This window comes from Haemaphysalis longicornis, unplaced genomic scaffold (assembly GCF_048455015.1).
Source record: "Haemaphysalis longicornis isolate Haplotype H1 unplaced genomic scaffold, Haemaphysalis longicornis Haplotype H1 scaffold_17, whole genome shotgun sequence".
In the NCBI taxonomy this organism is placed as follows: Eukaryota; Metazoa; Arthropoda; class Arachnida; order Ixodida; family Ixodidae; genus Haemaphysalis; species Haemaphysalis longicornis.
The window spans coordinates 8,405,795-8,417,102 of NW_027526276.1; the positions used below are offsets into that span (position 1 = coordinate 8,405,795).

General features: G+C 51.8%; 1 protein-coding gene across 1 annotated transcript in view; it reads right to left on the minus strand.

The window, feature by feature from the left end:
* LOC144166437 (uncharacterized) overlaps window positions 1-10,773 on the minus strand; it is a 135,641-nt gene extending 124,868 nt beyond the window's left edge. The window contains exon 1 of the mRNA XM_077695959.1: window positions 9,968-10,773. Within this exon, the coding sequence (XP_077552085.1) occupies window positions 9,968-10,773 (806 nt within the window). The remainder of the gene's footprint in view (window positions 1-9,967) is intronic.
* Window positions 10,774-11,308: the final 535 nt, after the last annotated feature.

Below are 11,308 nucleotides of genomic sequence, written 5' to 3' on the forward strand. Positions count from 1 at the left end.
GAATTCACTCCTACCTAAAACACGTGCCTGGCAAGCAAAGAACCCTCACGGCTGACACTGGATGGCTGTGGCGTGGTGTATCCGAGCTGGAAAGAAAAGGTTGAACACACAACACTGCAAACACAGCAGACAACGACCGCGCAGCACGCTTCACATCCCGAGGCCCTTTCCGCGACTAGACATGACGAGTGTGGTACTAGAGAGCGCAACGCCGAAAGAAAACAACCGGCCGCACGCACGATAGACGGGCGGAAGCGATGCCCCGTGCATGCCCCTGTGTTGCTACTAAAACAGGGGGTTCAACCATGGAGCGGCGTTTGATACGTGGGGCTTCTTTTAGACCCAGCTGCTGACCCGGCACACCCAAGCACGGACCTCGGCGCTACTTCGCGCGTTTGTCGTATCGGCTCGTGCCACGTGTCAATCCGCATTGAATACGGTGGTTCATCAACCTTGCGTCAACCGCACCCCTTCAACTCTGAGTCACTTCAGCAGAAACGAGCAGGCGAGGCCGGGCACGCGACTCCCTGAGCCGTTCCCGCTTGGGCGATTCTGATGAAATCAGCAAGGACGACATCGGAAGCGCAGGCCATGAAATCTGTAATCGGCGAGCATCGAGAGTCAAGCCCCCAGGAGCGCGTCAGTCTTGGAAAAAAAGGGTATTCTCGCACCGGCGGTACAATCGCCTCCTCTCCCTCCTGGTAGCGTGGGCAAGAAACCGGAACGGTTTCCCGCGATTGCTGCGCCGATGTGCGTGAGATTGTAGGTCTGTGATTGGACCAGACTTTTGGGAGTTGAATTCCCAAGGAGAACTTTAGGGACTTTTGCTTGAACAAAAAGGCGTGTTGCAAGCAGCCGAGTGTTGCTCTTGGGATTGCTGTTGGGGTTGGGAATGCTCTTGCAGTTACAGTTGCTGTTGGCGGCCGAGCAATGCATCCAAACTTGTACGCATCATGTAAATACGTATATAAAGTTTTTTTATCCTTCATCAGCAAACTTCGGTGTCTTGATCAACGTCTTCGGTAACCAGTCACGCTACCAAGATGGATTCCCAAACCCCGGAGTCGCAACAACTGGCGTCAAGGGTGTGCTGAAACCACCCAAGTCCCAATAACCGGTGGCAGCGGTAGGATTAGACCACCCAAGTGAAAACAGGGCCTATAGGGAGTTTTTCAACTGATGTACATTGAGCAAATCCGGAAGAAGCGTCATCACTGACGTAACTTTGCATGTTTCGGGCTCAGAAAGCTGGATGCCATACAAAGGAACGGAGGATATCTCGAAATTTGCGAGGAAAGAAAACGCAAAAAGCAGGAGTTTAGCCCGTACCCATATCGTATTAAAAGTCTATCTTATTTTTTCCAGCGTGCAATTTGCCGAACTTCAGTCTGTAAAAGGCCACTTGAAGATGGGAATAATAAGTGAGACATTGAGAAAGAAGCGCCACTGTTGAAAGCGGTATATCGAGCGAATAATTCTTTACTTAATGCTTGGAGGTTTTGCCACATTAACTGCATGAATGACGATTTAGTTCGACCACTTCTATTACGTTTTAGAATTTTTGCGTTGTATTGTGCGATGAATTAAGCGCTGTTTCCCCATACTTTTGCTTGGTGTGTTTGTGTTCTACTCTCGTCAATGCCACCGTGTAGTGATGTAGCCAGGTAAGCAGATAGAGAGGCAGGCGGAGTGAGGTGCATATTTTGAAATAAATGAAGTGTACTCTTCTACGCCTTTACTCATTGTAATCCTGAAGTGCACCTTTCATCTTGCTTTGAGACGACGTGCAGTCCTTGTGGTACAAGTTCTTTAAAACATCGGGACGACGTACCATGGCAGAAACGTTTCACGGAAATATTACTACATACAAGGTGGCGTACTGCGATGCTGGATGACATGTGGCGGTACAATCTAAACAAAACTTCCGCGACCACAAAAAGATGGGATGTTTCTTTTTAGCTTCACCGCAAGTCGAGGCTGAATTAGATCAATCGTTGGATTAAAGTGACTTATTTATTTACTTCATTGGGGGATCCACGGTAGCAGAACTATGCGGCATTCTGTGATATGATTCCACACTTGTCAAGCTCTTAACAGTGTACAGTGCGCAGCTCTGCTGGAGCCCTATTTTCCCGAACACCAAAAGCACCACACGCAACGAGGACAGCTGCAGTCAAAAGTGCAACAAAGAAATCGGACGGCGTTTGCAACAAAGGCAATGAAGTCTTGCAGCAGACAAATTTCCGAAGACTGCGCACTTTACGACGCACGTTTATTTTATGGAGGGTGAATGACGCAAGTCAGGTATTCAGCCCAACTCCCGACGTGTGCTTCACGGCGTCTTACCGCCTCGGTAGGTCCGTTCCTTCGACAACAAGCGCGCGTAAGCTATTTCGAAAAACCGCGCAACAGACTAGACGTATACAGAGGAGAGACAACTTGATTGCGGGGTAACTGTATACGGCTGGCGAAACGTCGGATCCGCAGCTTCAATCTCCTCTCGGTTTCTCGCAATACTCGCTCCAGGCACCTTTGTTTCCCTTTTATTCTGTCGTGCACGTAAACTGGACCCGCTTTATGCTGTGATTTTATGGCCTACGGTGAACGCTTACTTCATTCAAAGTCGCTCTGTCGAAGATGTAACCGAGAAGAAAGCTTTTCCTTTTTATCTCTTTGTCGAGCTCAACTTACCGCATCCCACTATAGTGACTGCGCGGGCATTTCTAAGGACAATAGATAAGGCAGTCGACTTCGTCGGGACCGACGGACTGAGACGATTCTCTTTTGATCTTTGTAGTCTTCATTGTATATTTTGTACGGCCCTATGCTCACTAGGCTTGATTTCTTTCATCTGCAACCACATCCATTCAATCAAATGTTGTTTGAAATATGGTTGCGGGAAAATATAACAAAATCTTGGGGGGAGCGGGAGGTCGAAAAGAGGAAGCTTCACCATGCTCGCTGGGAAGCGGCTAACGCGGGCTTTGCGAAAGAGCCCTATGTAGTGAGGAGATATGTGCTTTTCAGTCCAACGCAAGATGACCTCTGCAGAACGACGGGATTTACGAAAACCGAAGAACAGCAGGGGGAAAGCCAGTACAATCAAACGCTGTTTTGGGGTGTTACTTCATATGACGAAGCACACAGTCGACATACTTTCAAAACAAGACAAAGTAAAACTGCACAGGCGAGCAAATTTACACAACAAAAATGGAACCAAAAAGGCACTTGTAAGGGAATATACGAGAAGAAGGGGGCAATAGAAGCGAAGGGGCTTTTAAGAAATAGGAGGTTTTATATTTTGGAGTGAAGTATGAGCTTTGACAAAATCAGTGTATGGGAATTAAAAGCTCTGCCAGGGTACGTTTGGATCATGCCTGACGCTCTTTATTCCGCATCTTATTTCGCTTGAGGCGTTGCTGTCAAATTCTTCGCTTTTTCGTTAGCTTACTCTCCTGGGAACCGGGCCAAAGCGGCGTCATGATTGAGAGAAAACCATTCTTCAGTTTCTTTCTCGCCTCAAAACGACACAAAAAGCCGTTTGGTGGGACTTTTGTCTATATTTGGGTTTTGCAGACCACCTAACAAGTGCCCTGTCCTCCACACAGGTGCCTTCAAAACACCGTTATAACCGCCCGTTCATCCTGGCAGATTTGCTGACGTCAGTAGTGACGGCCCTCTGTTCGGTTTGCAGGGTGGTTGGTAGAGGATTTCGGGCACGCTTATCTCCTTTAAACCCTGCCTGAACAAACACGATGGCGTAATGAACGCTCAAGTTGGCAGAAAAAACAATAGCGTCAAACAACACTGCAACATCATAGTGACACTCCAGTCCGGGGGAGTAATAAAAGGGCATCGAACGTTTTAGCTTTGTCGAAACTTCAGGAACAAACTATACGTCTAACACCCTCTAAGCCAGGTAAGAGCGAGCCACACGAGAAAACGTTTAAAAAAATGTAGCACCGCAAATACAAGCTAGATTGTGATGTCGTTTCAAGGAGTGCAAAAACAAATTTGGCCTAATCGTTTAGCCCACCTCTGGCTCTTCAAGCAGTGTTCCGCTGGGTCTTCCCTTCGATGAGTTTTGGGAGGTTAATAAACTAAGGAATTTCATTCAGATTTCTTGATAGCGAATACATTCCCACCCCAAGGCGTGTAACGAACGCTACTGTAGGGTGTTTTCGTTATACGTTACTCATGCCAAATACACATTAGGTCGGCAAAGGAGTACCACTGTTTTATCTTCGAAGGGATTTGTAAAACTTGAATTCACATGCCGACGTCACAGTTAGAGCCATCACCGAGTAAGATGTTTTACGCAAAATGCGAGTGCGACAAAACTCTGGCGGTATTCTCTCTTATTCAGGTGCCTGAAATGGTGCCGGGTTTCGAAACATTGTATTTCGATCACTCGACAAAAGCTCGACGGCGTATGATAGCATAAGCTCGTGTAGAAGTGGAAGTCACGTAATGCCGCCTGCTACCGAGAATTTCCATCAGAGCAGGGCTTCTCCAAAAACAATTTTGTGGCTTTAACGCGCCGACGCTAGACCTTCCATATGAAAAACGCCGTAGTGGAGGTGTCCTGATTACTTTCGACCAGCCCGGCATGTTTGACGTGCAGCAAAATCTCGTACACATGGGCGTTATTGCTTTCGTATCCGCATTTACCTGAAAGCCAGCCACCGCGTCTTTGAGCTTAGCAGCACAGGAGGACTTCGAACGCCCGCGCCCACATTGAGATCATATTAATCGTTACAGCAACAACTGACTGTAAGTTCGCGATGTCCTAGGCCCAAGAGTGCCTTGCGAGCCGAAGATCACTTTTTTTACACCATTCTGGGGGGGTAAATTCGGTCACCTTGTTCGCATTAGAAACTTCGTTATCGAAACGGTTTTCTTGGACGAAAGCACGGCGAAGGGCAATAAAAGTGTTACACTCTCTGCCAGAACAGCTATTATTATCTTCATGCTGAAATAACAAAACTTGTGGAGCTAGTTGGTTCATTGCTGTAGTAAAAAGAAAAACATGGCGCTAAACAGACGAAGACGTAGGTAGACGAGGGAAGAAGGTACATGTCTTTTGTGTCTACCTTCGTCTTCGTTCTAGCGCCCTGCTCTTCTTTTTCTTACTGTGTGCTGAACCTCTTAACCAAGGTACTCGCCCAAACGTTAACCTTGCACCGTCAAACCTTTTCGCTGTTTGACAATACGGCTTTTCTTTTGTTTCAAACCTTCAGTGTTTCCCGTAGCAGCTCGCCGCTCGTTCGCGTCTCCCACGCCCCGAACGCCTCGTTCGACAGGCCACTGTGGGAACGCCACTCCAAGGTTGCCCTCTTGTCAGAGTTTGTATGCCTGCCCACCACACCGGGGCGACCGGCTATACTGTGTTGTATAGGCGTGCGCATACATGTACGCCGGTCAACAATACAACGGCGCCGCGCGTTCTGTTTTGCCATTGTGCAGTCGCGTCGACCTCCAGGACGAGGACGTGCGCTGCCGAAGAAGGCCTTCGGCGTGGCCACATCTCTCAAGGGTGGATACACGAGCCGTAGAGCGTACGCGCCGGTGAACGTGGGCTGCTCGATTATTCGCGTCGGTGTAATTCATTTACGCAGTCCGGGCTGCGTGCTTGATTTCAGAAAACGCATCGACTTCCGTGAAGGATATACGATCCCAAGCACCGGCACACGGGCGCTTGGTTTTATTTCTCGAGATTGATCATGCAACCCTAGACCAAATGAGAGATCTGATCCGCTGCTTCATTTCCTTGAAGTGCTCGCCAGGTGGCCAGATCCAACGGAGTCCTGAAATGAGGACCGCAACCACCGCTACGAAGTGAATATTGTTACGTGGCGAAGACGCGTAAGGTGAAGCTATTTATAAGTACGAACAAGCTGGGAAGCACTGGATTAGGCAGCAGCGTGAGTCCGGGGCCAAGCGTTGTCGTTCTCGTCGTCTTCTATCAGCGGCGCAGCGCCCACCGCATGTTTGGCGCGAACAGGGACTGCCCCGTCACATGACCCCCGGCGGAAGAGGCACCGTCTCGGTGCTGTCTAAGGAGAATCGGTCAGCGGCGGCTGATATGGCTTGAGGCGGGCGACATGGACAACACTGGTAGGCGGGACAGTAGAAGACGAGGCCCAAGTAGAGACGGTAGGAGCAACCTCATACGTCACATCTGTGACGCGACGCAACACTTTGTATGGACCAGAATAGGGTTGGAGCAGTTTTTCGGACAGGCCAACACGACGTGCAGGGGACCAGAGCAGGACGAGGGATCCCGGAGGAAAGTGGACCGCGCGGTGACGTTCGTCGTACCGTGTCTTTTGTGAGACTTGCGAAGCAAGAAGCTGGTCGCGAGCCAGTTGACGAGCTTGATGGGCGCGAGTGACAGCATCGCGAGCGTATTCAGAGGAGCAGGCAGGAAGGAGCGAGTCCAAAGGCAAAGCCGGTTCACGGCCAAACAGCAGATAAAATGGGGAGAAACCGGACGTGTCATGGCGGGACGTGTTGTACGCGAAAGTTACGAAGGGTAATGCAAGGTCCCAGTCTCGGTGGTCAGAAGACACGTACATAGACAGCATGTCGGTCAGCGTCCGGTTCAAGCGTTCGGTGAGGCCATTAGTTTGCGGGTGATAGGCCGTGGCAAGCTTGTGTTTCGTCGAGCAAGAGCGGAGGATGTTGTCGATAACTTTGGACAGAAAGTTTTTCCCGCGGTCAGTTAGAAGGTGGCGGGGAGCGCCGTGGTGCAGAAGGACGTCGTAGAGAAGAAAGTCAGCGACGTCTGTCGCGCAGCTTGTTGTAAGGGCACGGGTGATGGCGTACCGCGTCGTGTAATCTGTCGCAACGGCGACCCACCGGTTTCCCGCTGACGACAGTGGGAAGGGACCAAGTAAATCGAGACCCACCCGGAAGAACGGCTCATGGGGAATGTCGATGGGTTGAAGTTCTCCAGAAGGAAGTGTGGAAGGCTTTTTCCGACGCTGGCAGCTGTCACACGAGGCAACGTAGCGGCGTACAGATCGGTAAAGGCCAGGCCAGAAGAACCTACGCCGCACTCGATCATAAGTTCTGGTTATCCCTAGGTGGCCTGCGGTGGGTACGTCGTGTAGCTGGTACATAACGGTCGAACACAGGTGGCTGGGCACAACGAGGAGGAGGTCCGGACCGTCAGCACGGAAGTTATGGCGGTATAAGACGCCATTTCGTAGGGTGAAGTTGCGCGTGGAGGAATCGGGTGATGAAGAGGTAAGTCGTTGAATGAGGGAACGGAGCGACGGGTCACGGCGCTGCTCGTCACCGATGTGGAGAAAGTCAGATATTGCGAACACGCAACCGACATCAGTAGATGGGGTGGCCTCAGGGGGCTCAACAGGGTGACGTGAGAGGCTGTCAGCGTCTTTATGCAAGCGACCCGACTTATAGGTGACGGAAAACGTATACTCCTGCAGACGTAATGCCCAGCGACCAAGCCTTCCGGTGGGGTCTTTCAAGTTGGTAAGCCAGCACAGCGCATGGTGATCTGTGATGACTTTAAAATGTCTGCCGTACAAGTAGGGACGAAATTTTGCGAGGGCCCAGACAAGAGCAAGGCACTCGCGCTCTGTAATAGAATAATTGCGCTCGGACTTTGACAGCAAACGGCTGGCGTACGCAATCACACGGTTTTGGCCGGCTTGCGATTGGGCCAATACGGCACCGATCCCGTGGCCGCTGGCGTCGGTACGCACTTCAGTGGGAGCGGAAGCGTCGAAGTGACCCAAAATTGGTGGTGACGTTAGGAGGGAAATCAAAGTGCTGAATGCTTGGGCTTGATCGGGTCCCCATGTAAAAGTGGCACCGTTCTTCAAAAGGTCCGTGAGAGGACGAGCGATGTGGGCAAAATTTTCTATAAAACGGCGAAAATAGGAGCAAAGCCCGACAAAGCTGCGGACATCGTGAGTCGAGCGCGGCACGGGGAAATCGGTGACGGCTCGAACTTTGTCGGGGTCGGGCTGAACTCCAGAGGCGTCGACCAGGTGCCCAAGAATTGTTATCTGGCGGTGGCCAAAGCGACACTTCTTGGAATTTAGTTGGAGAACAGCGCGTCGAAATATTTCGAGGATATCTGACAGGCGCTCCAGGTGTGTCTCAAATGTGGGTGAGAAGATGATGACGTCGTCTAGATAACATAAGCACGTGGTCCACTTAAAACCGCGCAAAAGGGAGTCCATCATTCTCTCGAATGTGGCCGGAGCATTGCACAGACCAAATGGCATAACCCGGAATTGGTAAAGGCCATCAGGGGTCACGAATGCAGTCTTTTCGCGGTCTTGCTCATCAACGGCTATCTGCCAGTAACCAGATCTCAGGTCAATCGACGAAAAGTATCTGGCACCATGCAGGCAGTCGAGGGCGTCGTCTATGCGCGGAAGCGGATAGACATCTTTTCTCGTGATCTTGTTTAAATGCCGATAATCCACGCAAAAACGCCACGTGCCGTCTTTCTTCTTGACTAAAACGACAGGGGATACCCACGGACTAGAAGACGGTTCAATGATGTCCTTGCTGAGCATTTTCTCGACCTCTTGTTGGATCACGAGGCGTTCAGAATGAGATACGCGATATGGCCGTCTTCGCACCGGTGCTGCATCTCCAGTGATGATGCGGTGAGTCACAGCGTGTGTCGTACTCAGTGGACGGCTGCCTAAATCGAAGATGTCTTTATAGGACGTCAAGAGAGAACGAAGAGCGTCGGCGTCCATTTGCGAAAGATCGGGTGCGATCATCGCTGCGACTTCATTCGCTGGGAGTGATGACTGCTCAGTGGAACCCAAACAAGGCGTCACGGGCTCTAGCGGGGTAGTAGCGGTATGTGCTTCCAAAGGGCACAGTGATGAAAGTGCCATTCCTTTCGGTAAAACTTGAGGGAAGGAACCGAAGTTGAGGAACGGGAGACAGGTCTTGTTGTCAACAATTGTGACTATAGTATGCGGCATAGTAACATTGCGTGACAAAAGCACATCCAGAAGAGGTGAAACGACGTAGTCGCCGTTGGCAACAGGGGAGGACGGGGATAAGGAGATGTAGCTGACAGCATTTGGGGCAAACGAACGTGTTCGGTGTTGCAACAGCGCAGCTGGGGTGCGTCGGAAAAAGGAGGGAGAGGAAATTGGAGGCGGAGGAGTCCAGTAGAGCAGTCGATGAGAGCGGAATGCTCAGAGAGAAAATCGAGGCCCAGAATGAGGTCATGAGGACAGTGTTCGAGTACGGTAAACAGAACGGCTGTTTCTTGGTCAGCGATGCGTATACGAGCTGTGCACATTCCGACGACCGGAGGCGTGCTGCCGTCGGCGACTCGAACTGCACGGGACGTTGGCGGCGTAAGGACTTTGTGGAGACGGCGGCGAAGGCTCGAACTCATGACGGAAATCTGGGCACCGGTGTCGATAAGAGCTCGTACTACAACTCCATCGACAAGGACTTCAAGTAAATTGTGTATAGTCGGCAAAGTCAGTAGAGGATTTACGGGCCGGGTCGTTGATGCAGCGTCACCTCCTTGAGCTGCATGACTTAGTTTTCCGGAGGGGGTCGAGAGTAGTCGGCCATGGGGGAGGGGCGGCGAGGCTGCGGTGATCGGGACTGGCGGCGTTGCGGCGACGGCGATCGGTTCATTCGGGTGTTGGGACTGGTAGAGTTGAGCGGGTTGAAGTCAGTGCGGGAAGAGAAGCAGTTTTGCCGGTCATTGGGGTAGCCAAAGGATGGTCGATTACTGTAGTTGGTGTAGCCGTTGCGGAAGGACGGGGGCCTGCGGTTGCGACAGTACCGAGCAATGTGGCCGACTCCAGAGCAACTGAAACAAATCGGTTTGTCGTCTGGTGTACGCCACTCAGCAGGGTTCCGGCGGGGGTAGCGGGGAGGAAGATGGTCGATGTGGGGACCGGGAGACCTAAACTGTCGTTGTAAAGTAGAGCCAATCGCGCACACAGGGTGAAGGCCCAGGTTGGCTATTTCGTCGCGGACAATGGCTTGGATGGCGGAAACGGTGTGGAGCTCGTTCCGATCCGGCCCGTATGGCACCGCAGTAGTAGGGGCCATAGCCTCCAGTTCTCGGCGCACGATTTTTGTTATATCTGCCGACGGCGAAACGGGATCTTGAAGGCGTGGAATACAGGCTGGTGGACGTCCATCTTCACATGAAGATGTAGCTGCTGTGTGCGGAAGCCTTGTGAAGTTATGGGCGATACGGCGTCCTTTGGCCTCTTCGAATCGGCGACATTCCGTAATGATGGACTCCACTGTGGCACAGTCCTTGCACATAAGAAGGTGGAATGCGTCATCCGCAATGCCCTTCAGTATGTGGCCTACTTTATCGGTCTCCGTCATGGTGCTGTCAGCCTTCGAGCAAAGAGCCAAGACGTCCTGGATATAGGCGACGTAAGATTCGGTCGACGTCTGGGCGCGCGATGCGAGCTCCTTTCGGGCAGCAAGCTGACGGCCAAGAGGCTTTCCGAATACCGCTCGCAGCTTCGTTTTGAACACCTCCCAACTGGTCATTTCGGTCTCGTGCGTCTCAAACCACTTGCGCGCGGGACTTTCCTCTTTCAGGTAGAAGATGGCATTCGCCAGCATGATGGTAGGGTCCCACCTGTTGTGAGCGCTGACACGCTCATAGAGGCTGAGCCAGTCGTCGACATCAACGTCGTCTGTTCCGGTAAACAGGCCAGGCTCCCGGGGATGAGACACGATGACGAGGGGTGTTGTCGACGCGGTCGCTCCATCGTTCGGCATGGTGACACGAGGAACCGAGCGTCCACTACGAAGCTCCGTGATGGGTGAAGCTGGTGGAGCACGCCCGTGCGATGGTACGGGATGAGTTGGTCACTCGAACTCCGCAACCTCCACCAAGGATGTTACGTGGCGAAGACGCGTAAGGTGAAGCTATTTATAAGTACGAACAAGCTGGGAAGCACTGGATTAGGCAGCAGCGTGAGTCCGGGGCCAAGCGTTGTCGTTCTCGTCGTCTTCTATCAGCGGCGCAGCGCCCACCGCATGTTTGGCGCGAACAGGGACTGCCCCGTCACAATATCAACTTGTCTTCTTTTTTCTCAATAAAAGTAATGATAACTGCGATCTAGACGCAATAGAGAGCTGCCGTGATCACGAGGCTTGATGTCCGTAATAGAGATACCGGCGGATATTGTAGCGCGAGCTACACTGGCCGTGGTTGAGCAGTCTCGCGTGGCTCCTGGAGAGCTGTGCTGCGCATGCGCGAGGAGCAGTGACGTTACACGGCGCACAGAACATTGCTCGCTGCCCAGCGTCT